General features: G+C 36.6%; 1 protein-coding gene across 1 annotated transcript in view; it reads left to right on the forward strand.

Moving 5' to 3' along the window:
- The window catches only part of LOC129002141 (RNA polymerase II elongation factor ELL), a 94,445-nt gene that overhangs the window by 49,416 nt on the left and 23,698 nt on the right, over positions 1 to 21,331 (forward strand). The window contains exon 2 of the mRNA XM_054429739.1: positions 3,429 to 3,476. Coding sequence (XP_054285714.1) covers positions 3,429 to 3,476 — 48 coding nt within the window. The remainder of the gene's footprint in view (positions 1 to 3,428; positions 3,477 to 21,331) is intronic.

Below are 21,331 nucleotides of genomic sequence, written 5' to 3' on the forward strand. Positions count from 1 at the left end.
CAATCAAAATTAAGCAACTTTTTGTATTTATTCATATGGGGCTATGACGTTTAAAAACGTCCTCTCTGAGACAAGTTAATTTAAAGGAATTTGATAACAAAACAAACTCCATTGTGAAACAAAAATATTACCTACCAAAAGTAATAAAATTGTACTGGTATTGCTACCTTATAAATAAATGAAGTAATCACAATCCTAATAATATTAAATCATAGTTACGCAATAATACGGATTTTGGATTATCTCCCAAATCAAACGTACACTTTAAAAAAAAATCCGTAAAAGTGTTTACCTTTACGTATTGATAGGCCTCCAACTAACTTGAAGATTCCTCCTCGAGGATTTGCCAAAGAAAAACTCGCTGGTGGAAAAAATGAATTATCTAATAAGAATTGGCAAGTTCTGATATCCTACCAGCTAATTTTGATTTCCCGTGTAACCTTCGCTGAATCCCTATTTGACGTGGAAGCCGACAATCGGTAATTCAAAGTAATAGAAATCTAAATAATAAGGAGTGAAAGTATCGTCTGGGTCTGGCGCGACGTGCTTTCTCCCGGGGATCTGTTGGCAAGGACGACTGTGACGATAAGGATATTCGGCAACTAGTAGGTTAGGTGATAGAGCATCCTGGAAATAGTATAATGCTTTGAGTGATGCAAGTTCTATGGATTCGGGTGATTGGCTAAATTGTGTACCGACTATTATAGAAAAAGATTATGCGATTAAAGAATTATCAGATGGAAGAATAATGACTTTTACTACTTCAGCAGTCCAAATAAACAAAAAAAACATGAAACATCTTATTTCTCGTCGGTTACTGATGGCGGAGCCCGTCGGACCAATGGGTTATTGCCTAAAAAAGTGCGGAAGGCGTCGGAAGGCGTCGGAAGGTGTCGGAGACTTGTCGGATCGGAGAGCGTCGGACTAGTGGAACGCTTGTCACACGCCAACCATGTCGTGGTTGTCAGGGATCGAACCCGTGACCTGATGCGTGGACCCCTGGCCGTGTGTCTGGGTCGTGACTTCCTACAGACATGGTCCGACATGCTCTCCTGAGGATTACACAACGGCAAGAAGGCTATAGAGGTTGTAACGTTGGTAATAATCCATTCTATAATAACCTGGTACATTGGTAGTGGTTGTACCTTTTCCCTCTTGTTCTTGACACAACTTCGACTGTTGATTGGTTTAGTTTTTGTTTTTTATGGTTGCGTTGAATATATTATTACATTTCGGTTAAATAATGCGTGTTGGAGCTGTGTTAAATATTTGTGTTTCAATTGAGTACAAAAATGAGTTATTATTGGTTAACCACAAGATTTAAACTGGTAAAAAATTCTTTTTGTGTACAAATGTTTATGGTTTGTTAAATTTGTAATCTTATGTGATGAAAATGCATTATGCATCATCTAACACAAATGTCACAAGTTTTCAGTTTTGGTAGAGCATTTTTTAGACAAGTTGGTTGGCCCATCTTCTAAAAACTTTTTAGTTTTTAATAAAATACAACTTAACAAGAAAAAAATTATTAGATAGTTAACACGTGAATCCAAATTTCCAGCAGATTCTATTTTCAATAGGAGCGTTTTAACAATTAAACGACAAATATTTTTTCATCACTCCGTAACGAAAGTAACTATTTTCGATAACAGCTAACATCAATGAAAGTAGCCGTTTCCCAAGCTCTAATTTAGGGCGAGGAAAAATCGATCAGCTGATTTTCCCTCGCTCTAAATTTACTTTCGTCGCTCTCAATTAGTTCTCCATTTATTCACTACGCGCGCTAGTGTTAGAAATATACAAAGGTTTCCTTTCAGAAGATTTTATTTTGATGTTTAAAATAAATAATTTAGAAATAAACTAGTTGTAATATTACTGAGGTCTGTTATTCTGTGTTTGTGTATTTTTGCGTCGTGATGAAAAGTATCGTTCATAACTCGTACCGAAAGTTATTTTCCGGCTCTTGCTCCATTATTCCCGTCCTCGGCTTCGCCTCGTACGTGAAAATAGCTCTCACATACTCGGCTTCGCCTCGCATGTGAAATTGGATTTTCCTGTGTTCGGCTTCGCCTCACACAAAAACTTGAGCGCGCTCCGGAAAATGCCACTTTCGGTCCTAGTAATGAAATATACTATTTCAAGAAAATATAGAATGGGTATCAAAATATATTTCAATAGAACACTCGAAAATTAAATGCTAGTTTTACGGTTAGTTTAGTTTCACCCATTCTATTTATAATACAGTCATAGCAGAGGTACACTAGCAACATATAATCTGGTCTGACTTCTGAAGTTTGAATTCAACCAGTGTATTGCACCTATAATTTGCCTACCTACTTTGGCATTTACTTGGGTGGTTCTCTCACAGTGTCAATATTGTACCAAACAGTTCGACTCCACCTTTGACGTTCATGTGACGCAAACATCGACGGAGACGAATCAGCTGTGACGCACGTGTTTACGATTTACAATGGTTACGCTGAGTAGTAAAACTGCTTGTTTTCAGTTTGATTCATTGTTGAGAGAAATAGTACATACAATCGACGATGCGTTTAATAATTACGGGCCTGAATAGACTTACATACATGTACATGTTGTGAATTTCATTAAGTTCTGAATAGTCGTTTTTGTTGTACAAAATTTCAAAGTCACTTGTCACACAGAAAATCACAAAAATTGGTCCTTTTATATTCTAACCTCAATAAAACACTCCTAAACGCAGGATAATGATTCTTTTGCCTATTATTCGCTCATCACTATAAGCAGGAGCTGTTATTTAATGAATATTTTCTAATAGTATATGTGCGACTGGTTGTGATGTATAGAGCGCAGGGCTCCGGGTTGTAACCTCGCTTAGACACGTCAATCTAGAAAAAATAAATAATTGATGAGTAGAGCAATAAATATAGAACATTCCTTCCGCCAAAAACCATAACCTACAATAATTTGAAATTGGACACCTTCAGTTTATTTGTTAATATTTTCCCTCCGATTTGGACATATTTTAACACCCTTTCCATTGGACCAATTAAAATTGGAGATTGTCTTACTGAAACAGTATAATCAGCTGAATCTCCAGACAATGGATTCATCACTCTGATACTATACATTCTGATATATCTGCTCTATTCTTCCGTTCGTAGTAGCCAGTATTTTATCGCTAGATCTCTAGATGGTACTGCAAAATGGTGGAAACTGAAATATTCTTCATCACTACATTATCTCCAGGGATTGTTGGTCGACGTAGATATAGTTTAATATGCAGTAGTAATCATCATTCGATTGCAAATTATCTGTACAGTTTCACTAGTCATTATTTGTTAGGGCTACTTATACTTGGTATTAATATCGTGATTTATACTTATATTTCCCCATATTTAGCATCCTATTTTACCCAACTTGGTTAATAATGTTTTTATTTTTTCCAGAACAAGTCGACGCAGACGCCAACAATACAGTTCCTAGGAAATGATGGGGTGAGTATCAAGTCTTTATTTTTGTTTGCTTCGTAAGTTTAACATTACCACCAATAGAAATGACTGAGATCAAAATTCTAGATACAATTTAATTACGTTGTTCTCCGTCAGTTTTTTGTCAGAAGAGTCTTTATTTCTTTCCAATTAAAATACCGCTGAATACGGTTTCATTTTTTTTTTGTTCGTGTTATGTTAGTAAACGCACATAATATAATTGAGAGGGAAACTTGAGATAATGATCTTGAGTATTTATTACACAATCTTTTAGGTGTGGACCGGTTGAATCAGTTTTTGAAAGTATACTTTTTAAAATAATTAATTATGGGTCCTTCAAACAACCTAAATACGTGCACAACTATTGTTTTTATTCTAGTAAAATGAATTAGCACTAACTTGAATGGCGTATTATTGTAATATTTGCAGTATTGATGATAAAAAAGCCTAACAGGTTTAAAATCATGAACCTACGTTTATTTCTTACTTATAAAAGTTTATGTTCTGGTGTGATAGAGGTTCGATATAATACGTGATCCAAATATAGTTCTGTTGTCACCGGGTCTGTGATCCAACTGTTTATGGAATCGTTGAGGTTTAGTATCATAAGCTCAATGATGGCTTGTTGGGCTAGTATTGTAGAGACTAATATTGTATTGATTTTGACCTAAACTCGGGTTTAGTGTACAAGAAGAATAGTATACGCTCTGCACATGATTTTAGTTCAAATATTGTACTAACTACTTTAAACTTTGTGAGAAAAAGATATAGGCCCTAGACAAGTAGACAAGTAAAAATGCCGAAGAATAGGTTGATTACAAGCGTTTTTAAAGTTGAATATTGAAGACTTCTTAAAAACGTTTTCAATTTTGTTGATCTCACAAGTGATTTATGAATCGTTTACAAAAAACAAAATAACAATAATTTACTAACCATGATTTGCATGGTGTTATAACTACGTCAACTTAAAATGCTGAACATTCACTCGCTGCTGTGAATTGCGTTTTTTACTGGCTTGACTCACATCGTTCATATAGACCTTTTGTAAATTTCTAACGGTAGATTTGTGTCGAGAATTTAAACTTGACATATTTTTCCCATCAATCACGATATATTGCGGTAATTCGAAAGAACAAGGCGAATACGCTTCCAAAACAAGCAACAAAACTTGAAGCGTGTTAAGTTGGGAAGAACACTTTGAACCTCTTATCTGGCGACTTATTGACAAAGTTATGTAAAACTTGTTGAGACTCAGATAATAGAATTAGTTCCACGAAGACCAATTACTGATAATGTGGAGTAATTATGAAAACAATAAATACATACAATGGAAATATTACTTATGTCGATAAGTATGGCTAAGTATTACTTAGTCGGTAAGTAGTGTACTTACGGGTGTACGAACTACGTTTACAATATAACTGCATTTAGTTTTGTTACACATTTTTTTGGTGTGAATACGGTTATTAAAAAATACACGTTTCTGAACTAACTTGCAATAAATTAGTTGTTATAGTTAGCCTCAATACAAACAATTCGTGGATTTAGCACGACTATTTGTGGACTCGGAGGTTGTAGAGTTTGGATTTTGTCGAGTTATCTGGAACATTGAACTTTTTAATGGGTTTTAATAAATAAATTCATAACAGACTAATGTTTACGTATAAATTTATTTTTTGTATAACATATTGAATAAACAATCTTCAAAGAAATGTCGGATACTAATTTGTTGAAATAATGAAAAACGCATGTTCGTCATCATACACCTCGTTTAGTTATGGGATGGCCCGGTGGTACAACATTACTGTAGGATATGTAACCGACGGTACAAAGTAGCGGGTAGCGAGTGGGGTGGCGCGGTGGAGGTCAGCTGTTATCTACAGCTGATAACAACAACAGCTGGTGGAAACAGCTGATGGGACGGACAGTCAAGGTCAGAGACCTTGTATATCTGTATTCACCAACTGGGCACAAATACATGGAAAGTTTATATTGCTTGCTAGACAACGAAACTGACCATTCGGATTTGGCCTTGTCTAATGTTTATTTATATATCAGAAAACTGTAAACACAACGATAATTAAGTTTTTATATGTTAATGACAAAGCAAATTGTATGCTCTTCAGTTAGTTTGGTCTCCATTCCTAGAAAATATCTAAATTCAAAACATATGAAAAAAGTAACCTGGGGTGTTCGTCACACTGCAGCCCAAAACAACTGTTTCCAATGCTTAGTGCTAAAATAGCTCTTTATTCTTCAGGGCAGAGGAAATCTGCTGGGGACACAAAATCTGCACTCCAAATCTACTCCCTGGACCGACATGTCTTTCGAACCTGGCTTATTTTTTATTTCGATTTTAGTCATGTTGAAAATAGCCACTTTAGGCCCTATTGATGAAGTATACTCACCGTTCAATGTCCAGGTTTTTGTTTCTCAGGTATTAATTATTTTATAAATTCGTCGTCGTATTTAGATTTTCTCGCCTGTCACATGTCAGCGATGTGATGCTGTAAGGCCGGTCGCGGTCTCCGCTATTTCTGGTCGACCAAATTGCGACCCCCCCCCCCCGCCCTCGCCCCATAACACGCCCCCATCAAGGACGTGTCTGAGTCTTTTTTATGGTAATCCACACGGAGTTATTGGCGATAAAATGGTGTTGGACACAACACAGTGGTTATTTTCAGCATACATGTAGATTTTTGCGAAAGAATTGCGTTTTGCAAATTTATTGGGTCTTAAAAATGAATTTACGTACATTTTTGAGACGGTGTTGTTTTGAAAATAATTCAAAATAAAATAAATTTTAGTTTAAAAACTATTGTCAGGAAGGTTTTAGGTTATCATTGTTTTTGCATTGTACCCAGCAATTACTGTAATCGCATTTTATTTCAAAGTAACCTTTTAGGTCTGCATCTTCCAATAATAATCCATTAAATTTTAAATAACCGTTTATATACTTTGATACAAATTAGGAGAGGTCTCAACAAGTTTATCTTATCGTTATCTACTTAAAATCTTATCAAAATTGTTTAAAAATGTACATACAGTACAAGTTTTTATTGAGTTTTTTGTGATATTCCAATACCTATTTAACATATTATTAAAATAATTCTTATTCTTTATCAAAAGTTTATAGATATTCCTTACATAACATATTAAATTCTCAAAATCCGTTCTTTAAATTCAGATAGCTAACTACTTACGGTGATTTTTAATTGTGATTAGGTTTACCACAACACAATGGTTAAAAATGTGTTTGGTCTGTTATGAACAAATTTAATCGGCAGACTTAATTATTTTCGAACCTATTCACCTATTCAGCTATTGGTTCTGATGATGGTTGGAGCTTCTAATCGAAATAGACTACCACCATTGAGTATAAACCTAACTCGGTTTATAAACCTATTGAGTATAAACCTAGTTAGGGTTATACTCAATGCTACCACTTAGGCCTACCGACTTATGAATTAATTTATCGTCCTGTAGAGAATAAAAAATACATGTTGTATAATTATAAATATTGTTGTAATACGAAATCGTATGCACTTCCGATTGTCATGGTCGGAGTGCAGCCACACTCATTACTGATTTTTATCACCCGTAAATATTTATGGATACCATAAAACTAGTGGTCGTCATTATCTGGTTGGTGTGAATTAGCACACAATCGACGCCGAGTCGCGTGCACCGTGCGCCGAGCGCCGAGCAGGCTACATCAGATAGTGCCGTGTGTTGTGTTCACGCGGTAGTGATTATATTATTTATAGTGTCCCAAAGAGGATGCCAGTGTTTAACTGGGCGGTAGCGGTAGCGGTAGCGGTAGTTGTATTGTAGGGTGTGCCAGTCTGCGTGTCGTATCTGTCATGCCATCGATAGTTTCCACACTTGAGTATGATCGGGTCGAATGACAGTTGTTAATGATGTATGTAATTTTTCCCATGGAAAATGTTTTTAATGCGTGAAGAAATCTGTTTACTGTATTGTGACCACTAAAAAAGTCCTGTATGTTGAATATAAAGTCTAACCATGCTCTTCGAAGTGAAAATTTTTTTGTAAGAAGATTTGTAAATGTCCAACTTGAGATGAAATGGCTCACTAGATATTTTTGGAATTTCCCTCACGATTACATAAAAATAACCAGCAAGTCATTAAAATAATATAAGTTTTGCTCATTATGTTTATAGCTAGGGACCATCAATGGTCTGAAAAGCCCTCTTGCAATATTTATCCATAATGCCTCATGAATCGAGTAACAAAACATAACTTATCTCACTCCCAGTAGGACGATACTAACCTACTGGTAATAACCGGTGAATCCAATATTATTTTTACTTCATAAATAGGTGTTTATAATTGAGTTGTTTATATCGTTGATAATCAGTGAGAAATGCAATTCTTCATTATTTTAGCAACTCTAAATATTCTTTACATAGTGTAATAGCATAGATAAAATAAATTTTTCATGCACAATATTGTATAGGGCCTAGGGTATTACTTTGATCTAAGGCGATTGACAATTTACAGTCTAGGGTACCGTACTTCACATTTAGCAATGCTGTCAACACATGGAACCATTGTCTCGTTGCACGGGTGCATGTCTCCGCGACAGGTGAGCTATTTCAGTTGGCAGCTATTGTAATAGCAGTTATCTAACTGGAATAGCTTAGCGCCCCCGCGCCGCCGCCACGCCGCCCACCGCATTGTCTGTAATTGATATCCGGAGCGTAATCCGCTGTGTGGTTGTTTCGCACACTAGACTATAGTGTCTGGCGGAGAAATTAGCAAAAGAGAATAGGAAAAGCTGGTGGACCTTCGGAAATCATGTGAGGTGCACGAGTGAACGGTATAGTGAGTGAAATTTGTTTCACTTAGGAAAAAGTTGTACAGTAATTTGAAAAGTTGAGTACACAGCGCAGTACGTGATAGAACAACCGATGTCTGTCACGTTTTAAAGAGTAAATTATCGAAAATGGCACAAGAGCATGAATCTATAGGCATGAATGGGCATTGGGTATAGGCCTACACGTAGCTTGGTAAGCAAATGGGCAATCAAAGGTCTCCAGTTTAACCACGAGAAAAGTCCCTAGCTTTTCATCATCTGTCTTTCGTCATTGGTCTTTTACTTGATGACTGATAGCAGATCTTAGTTAGTTACAAAACTACACAGATCATATCACGCTCACTTATTTTGTATTCGTCCGGCTTTAAATACTCTTCTAGGTTGATTTACTTTCTCAAAGGTCATGTCGTATAGCCTATTGCATACAACTGAAGATTATAATTTATTATACTACACTATTGCATACAACTGAAGAATATCATTAAAGATACTACTGTGTTATCGGGGGAGGTCGGATTCAAGTTTGAAATTCTACTGCTAGAAGGCTATGACCTCGTGACCTCTCGAACCCCCCCCCTCCCACCCCCACTGATACGGCCTTGCTGCTGGAGGAAGTCTGCGTAGAAAAGGATGTAGTTTGTCCACGGTGAAACCTAATACGAACTTGAACAGATTCCGGGTATAATTAGCCATATAGTTACAAGATAAAAGACAGCGTTGCAAAATCTTCCGCTGACACATCCCTAGCTGAGAAGTACTGATTGAATATGATCGGGTGTCTCCATCGTTTATTCTGGCTATTGTTTGTTTAGAAACTCAGTCAAACTGGCTTATTATAAAGTTAAAAATTGTCTAAACGTGAGGAGGAAAAGACCTAGGAAATACACTGCACGTGACCACAGGAACGATAACGTTGTGTTTGCTTTGTAAACCACGCATGTAGTAATGCAAGGACATGCGATACAGAACACCTGCGATTGTGTGAATCCGAAATATATCGTAAGAACAGGACGATGTGAGGAAACGAAAGTAAGAGTGGAATGGAGAAGAGAGAAGGAGGAAAGAATGCGGGTAAGACGGACTAACCCGGTCAGTGGCGTGCGACATGGGGCGACCGTTAGACGGGGAATGGTCTGCCGGTGCGGGGGAACAGGGTAATGTGGGTAGAGCGACGTATACCGCAACAGGGTACTCAGGGCTGGCGGGGGAAATGTGGGTAGAACATCGTATACCGAACCAGAAGAGGCGGAGCACCACAGGGTTAGCGGAACAAGAGAGGAGGGAAACAGGGAAATGTGAGTAGAGCGGCGTATTCTGCAACAAGGCCCACAGGGATAGCGAAGTAAAGCGGATGGAAAACGGGTAAATGTGGGTACATTGACGTATCAGGCTCTATAGGAAAATTGAATGAAGAATCTAAGAGACTCTTACTATCCTGATAATTAGACCAATTCGTAAATTACAAGGAAAAATGTGGTTCGGATTCCACTATAAACTGTAGGTCCCTTAGTTGCCATTAGCTGTATGGGCTATTAATTAACAGCTGTGTCTAAGGAATATGTCGGCCTTAGTCACTAACAAGACTACAAGATCGCGCCACTCATCCTACACTCATCCTTCACTCATATTTGGGTTAAAATACGCACATAGTGGCGTCCCCATCTTAAATAATTGATTAATTGATTGATTGATTGATTGACTCAAGGAAATGAGAGTTTAGCAACAGTTGCTGCAACAGGGTTTACAGAACCAAGAGCGCAGGGAAACGAAATTAGGTAGAAACACGCATCCCTTATCAGGGTTGAGGGAAAGCAAACCAAAATCGCAGGGAAATAAGGGCATGTGGGTAGAGCAACGTGTATGCTGTAAGGGTCTAAAAGAATAGCCAATGAAGAGAGGAGAAACAGGGAAATGTGAATAAAATGAATGCTGTAACAGGGACTACAGGGATATAGAATGAAGAGCTCAGGGAAACTGGGAAATTTGATAACGAGTGACGTGCCGCTTTACGGCCTGCAGATATAATGCACTAAGAGTGGAGAGGGAAACCTGGGAAACATGGGTGGGCTAAGTATGCTGAGCCTTTACGGGCCATAGAATTGACTGCACTGGAGAACTAGGGAAAAGTAATTGCTGCAAGTAAATGTTGTACCAGGTTCCTAATTGGTTATTGGCATTTTGTTAGCAGGGGAATGAGGGTAGTCGAAGGTTAAACAACAAATCCCGCAACAGGGTTTTCAGGGATATTGTACCCATTGCGAAGGGAAAACGAAGAAATGTGGGTAGTCGCAGGGTAATGTGCACATTTATGCCTGGTGGGATCGCTAATTTTAAGGGATTATCAAAAATCCTCTTAAATACACTTTAGATAAAACTATAACGATCCGAGGGGTGTCTTGCTAGGACCTGACTGTTAACATTGCAAGTGTGTTGCCCTTGTCAACCCACGGTGTTGTCCAGCAGGCCATTGTTCGGGACGTCTTTGGCCTTCACCTTACATGTGAAATGCTATCATACCTTCAATTGCATTACTGTGTACTACAACCAGCCGACCTTGTAGTCTATCCACTGTTCTCCACTTCACTTGGGGTTTCTTGAATACCTTGTCAATCTTTTATCACAGCAGTTTAAATAGCTGTATAGCTACTTTAATTTTTTTTATTCGTAACGAGCATCTCTGTTGATGGATTTCATATTCGGCGATCCTTTGGTTTCAACAAATAAAAACTCAATACTTACTTAATAGATAAAAACTGTGGATATTTTACTTTTTTATTCATAGTAGGCTACTCACAAATTGTATATACAAAACGGGTGCTAGACTAAGGGTAAATGTTGCGTTTATTTTCCTCCGAAGTATGTTTGAATTGAAATCCTAAGTAATGCAACACGCACAATGAATACTCTATCACGGTCAAGTTTTAGAGATATGATTGTTTTCCCAATGAGAAAGACTCAAATGTGGTACACATAAGTTGACGAATTTTTATTTTTTTATTAATTTTCATGCACTTTTATCGGAAATATATATTGTAAGGACAGTTCAGGTTTACAGCCGTGTCTATATTATAATTTTGACCAGTCATTGTAAGTATTGTGGACGGTGTTGTCGGTTGTCACGTGATCGTCCCCTGGACGAGCGTCATTACCAAACCGGAAGTTGCTAATGAGCGGATTATCTAAACTGACCCGGGGATCCGCCTACCTACACTGGGGACCTACCGTTGTACTGCTGACTGCTGGCTGTCCCCTGTCCCTGTCTGTAGAAAGTTGGCGAGGCGGACTTTCTTCGCATTGAGGATTGAGGATGAGCTGTATGATTCATATGAGTAATGCCATTGAATCTCTAATACCGAAGTAGACCAACCCATTTATGCGTAATAGCAGTAGTCAATAAATTTGATTTCGTATACAAACTTGAGAGAACCACCAACAGAGTTTGTTAACAATTTGATGTTACACGAAAGCTGAGTTTACAAAACGTTCTCCTTTGAGTGTTGACAGAAAACAGTAATTTACAATAGCGCACTCTACCGCGGCTAAATTTAAACTATGTCAAATTTTGTTCTACAACTGGCGCAACTTTCAAGGAATGCAATAGGGGGTATAGTTTCATCCATAGCCAAAGAGATCAATTATCGTTTTTCCTAGCATGAAATTGACAAGAAATTCTACAAACATTGTTAAAATAAATGATAAATTGGAAAATGCCTAAGTTTCTTCATGTTATATCGCATTTGACGCTCTATGTAAAAAAAATAATTGCAGCAGAATTTTATCGGTAATCGCAGGTTTTTGTGGATTAATAAGTTGTGTGGGTTGTGTTTTCAGTTTGATGCTTTGATGACCGATGGATCTAATATGTTTATTCGGTTATTATCAAAGGTTGCTGAAGTAGGCAAGAGATTATTTACAACCCAAATAATAAAGTTATATCAAGGATCTTCACGGTTTTTAACCCAGCTGGTTTGTTATGATTCGAAATTATGGACATTGTTTACCTACCTGGTGCAACTGTTAACATTTGAATTCGTAATCGGTCTGATCAGTATCACTGTGCGCATTGTGCTGCGCTAGTTGCTGCTCCACTGCTGATCCGTGCCGGCGCAGGCAGCGCTTCCGTGTTAGAAAGTGCTGATGGGACGTGATGTCCATATTGGGCACCGTCTGCGGCCAGCGCTTCCATGTAGACAACTTGGAGATTATCCGGCCAACGGAAATGTTGCTGCACTTTTGATTTAGATGTAGCAGTAACGAACGTATTGGGTGGATCCCGGGAGTAGTTGGCGCAATTCAAGAATACCCGACTACCTGACTCAGGTTAGTTGGCGCAATTAATACCCGCCCAAAATTGAGAAGGGGGTTACGATGGGCACTATGGTATTGTTCATTTATATCTTTATGCCTGTGAGAAGATATCAAAATAGTGTGTGTGCGCTCTAAAAATAATACCTATTTGAACGAATAGTATGGAGAAAAGATGAGAAACTATTGTGACATTTTCATGCAACGAGCGGAAGAGTACACTTGGTCTAGAGCTAGAGCATCATCTTTGTGTAACTCAGTTGTCCGCTTTACGCTGCTTTACTGCTTGTTTACGATAATTACTCACTAAACACGTTTACAACTTGTGGAGTTTAACGTGTTTTCTAGTTATGTTGGAGTTTAACGTGTTGCGTTTTCTAGTTATGTTCGATAGTTAAAAATTTTCTACGGAGTAGTTTAAATCGCAGTTTTTAACAAGTTGTATTTTCGAAAAGGGGTTTTATGCCGATTTAGTCTGAAACACATCAATACACACCCCTCCTGACCTTTTAACTCTAATTGAGATACATCAAGACAAATGTTTTGTCTGTTTTTATCGTCAATACGCACAGACAACTATACTGTTTGGCATAGAATTTGATATTGTTCAAACGCCACGCACACAAATCGCTTGGTTTTTGTCGATTGTCGATTATAATTATTCTGAAGATACCGTTTTTGCTTCAGTTGCAGCTGTATTTAATCTCAAACAACTGCTGTGCTGTATCAGTTGGAAAGTGATTGTTAAGCACATTGACCTATCTCCAGATAAAGCACATAACCAGATTATATTTCATTACTTGAGATAACTTCTCCACCTCGGCCGCAGTTTGATCTTATCACATCATATCCATCTCTATTGGCCCCATCGTTGGCTCGAGTAATGGTGACTTAACCTCCACCAGTAACTATAATGTGGGGGAAAGTGCATTTGTGTCGAACGGCGACAGGTGGTTCGGTTAACTCGTTACGTAATAAAATAATAGCGTGGGATTGGTAAAATAATTATTTTAACATGTGTATTTGTTAACTAGATGAGCAGAAACCTTTTTTACAGAGTGCAAATTGTAATATTTTAATGAACTTCATGTGTATTTGTTAACTAGATGAGCAGAAACCTTTTTTACAGAGTGCAAATTGTAATATTTTAATGAACTTAAATTTTAGCACTTAAGTGACACTTTCAGCAATACACATTGTCATTACTGAATGCTTGATGACGTTTTAATTCATGGAGGTGTTCTCTTTATATTTTGCACTATTAGGGTTTTTGAAACAACACATCGCTGAATGGTTTTAGTTCCTTTGGTGACATTCAAAAAGATAATAGACGTTCAGTTGGATAGTTGCATCGACTAAAACATTCGATGTATACATAAATCACATTTTAGACTAGACAACCCTTGAAAGTCTTATACAAATGTATCTTATTCTTATTACAAAACGCCATGGGAGTAGTATGTGAACCTTTTCAAACGATTGGTTACGGCACAATGTGTGTATCAATAATAAACTCTTGCCTTCGGTGGAAACTAGTAAAGAATTAAACTGTTACAAAAATATGTTTGAATTATTACATTTAAATATGTACAAATATTATAGTCTACGTTAAGTTATTCTCGCGAACAAAAACACATTTTATTTAACATCTTTGCGACTGTTACCACTGAACCCGGGGCTATGAAATTTAACTGACGATTTCAACGAAGTAGCCATATAAATTTGTCTAACTCAAGTAAATAATTTCTACTGGTCGCCGATGACGAAACAGCTGTCCCTCTGCCTTTCAGAAAACCAGGGTCGGAGTTCACACAGATGATTTGTGAAGTGAAAGGTTTTGTCGTTTCGAATTCGACTGGAGAGATTCCTGGATCCCGGCATGGTAAAAGTTGTCTGGGGACGTGGTAATGTGGTGGGTCCTGTCGTTTGTAGTATTAGCAGAGTGGTCTGTCAAGATAATCGATTGTGTGCATTATACATTAGTAGAGTGTTCAGAATGGCGTGTCTGTGGTCTTTACCGAGACGTGATGTATTGTATTGGTGTGCGCTGTGTATAGGGACCCACTTGTATAGCAAAATATGTATGGGTCATTTGAAGTTTTTACGAGTGTGATCTTGAATGCTAGAGTTTGATAGGTCATCTAGGGTAGTTTCTACTGCATCATTTAAATTTGATGAAGAAATTTCTTATTTTGTAATTGTAATTGTAATTGTACGTGATTAATTTTCTTCTAAGTTATATTGTTGTCGCCCGATGGAATACCCGTATACGAGTAATCTCGTCCGATGAAATTGCTGGGATATTAAAGATTCTCGCCATAAAAAAATAATAAAAAATAATAACTCTGTCAGCATGGGTTTTTTACACAAACACTAAGCCGTTCTGCTTATGTTGCATAACCGACTTATCGCCCGTATTGACTAAGTGAAACACAGGTACAGTATGTGAGGAGGGAGGTGGCATTAGCAGCATTAGGGACGGCAATCGTGATTGTGCTGGGATTGTAACGCGAGACAGACCTCGTGGGGAAAGTGTTAAGAATCTGCGATATGTCGTGGCTACCGTGCGAGATTAATTAAATCAACGACACACAGCGAATACTTCTGTACAGAATCCAATCACAGGGTTTAATTAAATTCTGGATGAGACTTCGTTCGTCAACCTTTTTTGATTGGGAATCTTTTTAGAATTTATAAATTAGTTTTTTGGTAATTTTTCTGACAGCTGGTATGTTGTTGATGGGATTATTATATTAGTTCTTGACGAATTAAAACGTCCTGAGGTGAAAATCTTTCCTACGTAACAAGACACATAAAACGTCTAGACAAGCTGAGAATCGCAACAGAAAAATGACACTGAAAACTTTATAGCTGTCAAACAAAACAAATGTCTTGAAAGAAAACTGTAATTAGGTGGGATTTTGGAACTATAGTAGGTTTAGTCATTGGTTTAGGTTATAACAAGTCTTTACTTTTCTAATTCAATCCATGAATTATTTAAAATAACAATTTCACTGCAGACTTTGAGATACAAGGACGTGACAGCTAGGTGTGGGCGAGTTGAGGGGTTAATTCAAAATGATGCAATGGCAATAGCCTCAGTAAATAAGTAAGGAACACCTTAGTATGTTTTTGTTTTCCTTTAGAAATTTGTGCATCCACAATTTCAAATAGGTGTATAATCAATCTATGAATGATTACCCATTATTGATTACTCTTTTGTTGATGGTTTATGCAGAAGATATCAGATAACATTTTTTTGGTCGAATACTTTTTCTAATGCAACGTAACGGAAGGACGGCTTTTAATCTGTTGACCACAGTCTGCGGTTCTTATTTTTGGAAGAGTTGTTCCTCGATGAAGTTTAATTTGAATAATTTCCAGATATAATTAGTGATGAACTATAACCATTCGATGAAATTCGAGAGAAATTTGATCATTCCATACAGGAAAGGTTGAGGGAAAAAAGAATTGTCAGAGTAAAAGTTTTGTCAGCTATTTACTCGTGGATTTTTACAAATTTAGGTTGGATTTAGATTGGTAAATAGTACAAACATTCTGGAGAGTGTGTTAGTCTGGGGTTGAAGTATTTCATTTGTTTGTTGTAGTACAATTTGTCTTGATGATAAATTAATTTGTAATCCGGAAGATCCTAAATACAGCAAGCAGTCACGTGGGATGTTCAACATGTTTCTTTGATTACTTTTCTCTATTTGAACTTTGGTGGATAAAGTCCAGCTTGTTGCTTTGTCATGAATAAAAACTGTTTTAATTCGTTGGTTATCTAGTAATTTATTTTGCGCTTTATGTATTAGATTCATAACATGATGCTACATATTAAACAACTTGAGTAAATAGGTTAGTTTTGAATTTACTATTACAACCTGTTATTACGTGATAACTTCTAATAAACACCCAGTTGACGCTGCTCAACTTTAAAATTAGAACATATAATGAAGCTAGAAAAATTAATTCAAACGTTTTAGTAATCGTTTTGACGTCAAATCGCTAATAAGTGTAATAGCAGCGTTTCAACTAGATAAATTTAATTGACGTCCAACCTGCAATGAGTGTTATTGTAACGTTTGATTTATTTATTGTATACCATTAATTTAACACCATATTGATAGCATGTGTCGTTACAGTGTTTGATGTATTTAAATTATTGATTTCTAATTAATACGCTATTATATTTTTGACCAAGCCAAACGGATGGACAACTTTCTGTTTGTGAAACATAGTACTCCTTTTTTGTCACATCAATATATCACATCAACATAAACCAAGTGGGGGAAATTCCATTACTGAAACATGTTCTGTGAGTATTAGCATCACATTTTTTACAAGTTCGGCTACACCTAGATACTGTGTCTACTTCATTATCCGTAGACAAATCTTGTTGACCTCTAGACAGATACTTTACCATCTAATGCTTGTTCAGCGTTTGATTGCTACAAAACAAATAGGAAAGAAGTGTATTTGCAGTATATTATTACTCGACAAGTCATTGCAGCGTCAGTGCAGTGCTAATTGGCAAGGATTGAACCGAGGCCGGAGGCCACCTCTCGTCCTCGGGCCTCGGTTGAACTTGGCCCGGTAACTGCGACCTCGGCTGAGGACACATGAAAACCGCCACACAGAGAAAGTGCATAGGTAATACCTGTGTACTGTTAGACCAGGCGCCGGCGCCTCTGGAATCTCAATTGGTCATTTGTAATTCCAAACCTCCTGATGACTGTAGCGGTTATTTCAATTTTTGAGGGGCGTTTGGAAATATTGATATGTTTCGTGTCCTTGATTCAGTCACACGTAAAACTGTTTTACGTTACTGTTTACTGATGTTGAATTGTCAGTAATCAAATTTGTATACAGTACAGTATTACTACTACTACTTGCAATAAACCTAAATATCTATCATTGTTTAAGTAGTTTATATTATTTTGTTAGTGAACCTGTTGTGATTGCCGGTGAGAATAAAATTACTTCCAACAACATGCGAAGCATTTTCAACGTTTCCTAATTAATTGACCTGAAAATTGGGAACAATTGACTCGTGGTAACACCTATTTTAAAATTTTTTATAAAATTCAACTTTGAATATAATTATGTAGAAGATTCGAGGTTTTTAACCAACCAGTGTTTGGTATGGTTGCAATTTATAAAAATGTATAAAACGTATTTATCACGAAATAAATGTGATGTAAGGTTAACCTGAGGAGCTGCGTTTGACAACGGAGATGTTTAGATCAAGACGTCATCCTCACGTTTCTATCGATAAAACTCCATCTTCGATCTTGTCCTGTGGCGGTACTAATAATGTACTTCTGAAACTTACTTGTGTTTTGTCCTTGTACAGAAAGATATACTTCACCTTCTACAGATCTTAGATTTGAAACATTCCTTGGATCACGTGTAATTTTAATTTTAACCTTTGGTCAGTCTGTGGGTGAAGGTAACCTCAGTTGAAGAGGCTCATTTTAGGAAAAAGAATATTTCGAAAACCAAACAATTCAATTTATGTTAATAATGTTAACTTTTCTTCTTTAGCTATAGCTGGGAAATTTATATTAAGATGAGTTTTAAGTCGTGGGTCTGATCCTATGTTTTAGATCTAATTAAATGAATGGATTTTTATTTAATAGCAGTGTTCCAAAATTTTCTGTTGATGGTTTGACCATGTTTGCCTTCTCTTCTAGAAAGTTTTATTCCAATTACGTTACATAATCTCCCAAGTTCTTCGAGTCGTAAAATCTACTGATTAGACCCAAACTACTGCTAGAGAAAATGCTGTTCAACAATTAAACAAAGGCATTTTAATTAAAAGTAGGTTAGAAGTCGGTACGTTGGAAGTACAGATACAGATTTATTCAAAATCACTGAACCGTCTAAATTATTTTAAACCCATAATCGTCCTTCTAAACGCCTCAGAGTTGCATTACTTTATTAAAGAATATACGATTAAACTTAACCAATAAAAAGTATATAACACGGAATAAAGTAGAAAGTGGTCTAGTGGAATCGGAATCCAAAACTAAAGTACATAGCCCTCACGTAATTTGTTGAACCGTAAACTCGACGAATAGTTATTTACCTAGAGAATGTATAATTTAACTTGAACAATTAACCAAATGTATCTAAATGCGGAGTAGAAAGTGGTTGGTCTGGTGAATGCTTTCACGCGATGAGACTTATGTTGCAAAACACGTCCCAGGCGACGACACACCCGAAAACTGACCCGGGACCACACTCTGAGGTAATGTAAATAACCGCAAACAGTATGCATGTAGCGGGTCTCTACTTACACATTGGTTTATAAATTACACGAAAACATCTGGATGTTTATAATCTCTTGGTAGTATCTTTGACTGAGTGGAATATGACATGCAATTCCCATTTTGAAGTTGTTGCCGGTTAAAGTAAAAATAAATGTAGTTAATTAAACCGCTGATTGAAAGTACTATTTGCTGATTTATGATGTATTCAGTTGTGTAACTAAGCCACGCTGGAAGGACAATTTATTGCAAACCACATAATGTTGGAGATCGTATTAACTATATTCTGATCAAATACAGAAAATAGAAAAAAAATGAAATTCAGATACTGACTGTGTGATAGGATTATCCAAAGGCAAAAAATCCGTAAATTACAAGGCAAAAATGTGGTTCGGATTCCACTATAAACTGTAGGTCACTTTTAACAGCTGTGTCTACTAAGGAACATGTCGGTCTTAGCCGGTATAAAGACTACAAGATTGCGCCACTTATCTACACTCATCTCCATTCGTACTTGGCTTAAAATACCTACCTTCGCATGGTCACCATTTCAATTAAAAGTATTTAAGTATTCAACTACGTTATATAGAATAAACAATTAATAGACCACAGCCCGGTTATATGGTATGTCTAATTTGTTTGAAGGATATGTTATAAGCAGATTGAAACTTTTAAGTTTGCAATCGTGATTAAACTATCTTGAAAACAGTTTCTTTTGGAGCGATGGATAAGATAGTCCCTTAAAGGCTTTAAAGTTTGAATGTTTTAACGTAACCTTGTTTATTGAAATTCGAATAGAATTGTGATTTTAATGCATATTATGATGTTTCGCACCATTATGTATTGTAGATTGTGTAATATATAACAAAATAAAACTTCAAAAGTACAACTATTATAAAATCATTAAATTAATACAAATAATTAAATTAATCTCAGTCATGTTATAGTTAATTTAAAACAAACTTTCTGAGTCCAATTAAATTGAAAATCAAAACATTGATTGAAAGCCTCTGACGTTCAATTTGTTTCTATTTTAAACTATGTTGTACAACATAGTTCTAGTTACCGGCACCCAATGACAGCAACAGAGGTGATGGAATTGTTCAGTTGGATGTAATTATTCCACGGTTGGTAGTAGACATTTTATTTAAAGTTAACGTAAGTTAAATTGAGTACACGAGATGAGTATCTATTTATTGACATTGACTCACGTTTTGCTGTGCCTGGAGTACACGTGTTGATGGTGCCCAATCAGCAAACAAATGTAAATGTTTGACAGCTCATTTAATGGCACTGTTAGAAAATGGTGTGAAATCAAATATTGTTGTGAAAGCGTCTGCAAGTAGTAATCAAGATAACTAATCATTAGGAATGGGAACAGTTGTGTTTTAGTAATTAGGTTTACACGCCATGGTTGTTAGTGAATGGTCCTTATAAGTAAGATTATTGATCCTATGCAGTTGTACCAAATATTGCATAGGTGTGGTAAATCAAATTGTGAAACCCTTGAGAAAATGTTTTATTACATAAACTGTAGATCCTACCACATTTAAACTACTGTTTGAGAATACACGTATCCAAATAGCTCCGAGGTTGAATTGAAATGACTAGAATTTATAACATCTTTTATGTCTTATCGGTTATCAAAGTATCGAAAACTAAGAAAAGATTACATTAGCAAATTTTGTGAGAAACTAACGATGTTCAACGTTCAATGTTAACTAAACATTGGCTACATCCTACATATGATCCATATGTATTTGGGGTGTCTTTTACAGTATACCAAGTCAATTAATAGTGTTAGTTGTCATTTCATAAATTTAAACTGCTTTAAGTCATAATTAAATGTATGACATAAATCAAACGTGCATGAGAACCGTACATGAAAAAACCGTTGTGATCTTGTATAATGTATATTTTATTTATTTTCTCAATCGATGAAATATTTCTCTTGTTATGATATCTTAAAAGCAAAGGCCAAAATCGAATTCAAATTTGGGAATGGTTCAGAAAACTTAGCAGTCTGATAGTTTTACGCCGCTTAGGTTAGGTTGTAATTGTGTTTAAACAAAAATATTTGTGGTCCAACGCACTGTTTGGCAATGCTGCAACAAGAACGTACAAAGAGAAGAGATTTAAATCCTCTATCGTATATATTTAATAGAGGTTTTAGTATTTTCTTGTAGGCTACACGTTGGTTATTAGCCGTGCTGCAGTGTGAGCGTGCAGCTACAGTTCGCTAGCGTGTCGTGTGTCGCGTGTATATGAACGAACCGCTCGTCTCGCTACTCGTGTCCAAACGGTTCCTGGCTGCTGGAATGCGGGTGTCTCGTGTTGGGCTATTTCGGCGCTCCTCCGCCAAAAATTGCCCTCTGACTCACTGCGGAAAATGACCTCTCACAATCGCGGTGAGTTTCTCTTTAAAATTAATTTTATAAATTGCT

The sequence above is a fragment of the Macrosteles quadrilineatus genome, unplaced genomic scaffold (genome assembly GCF_028750875.1).
Source record: "Macrosteles quadrilineatus isolate MER2022 unplaced genomic scaffold, UCM_ALF_1.0 Scaffold_9__3_contigs__length_116548681, whole genome shotgun sequence".
Classification (NCBI taxonomy): Eukaryota; Metazoa; Arthropoda; class Insecta; order Hemiptera; family Cicadellidae; genus Macrosteles; species Macrosteles quadrilineatus.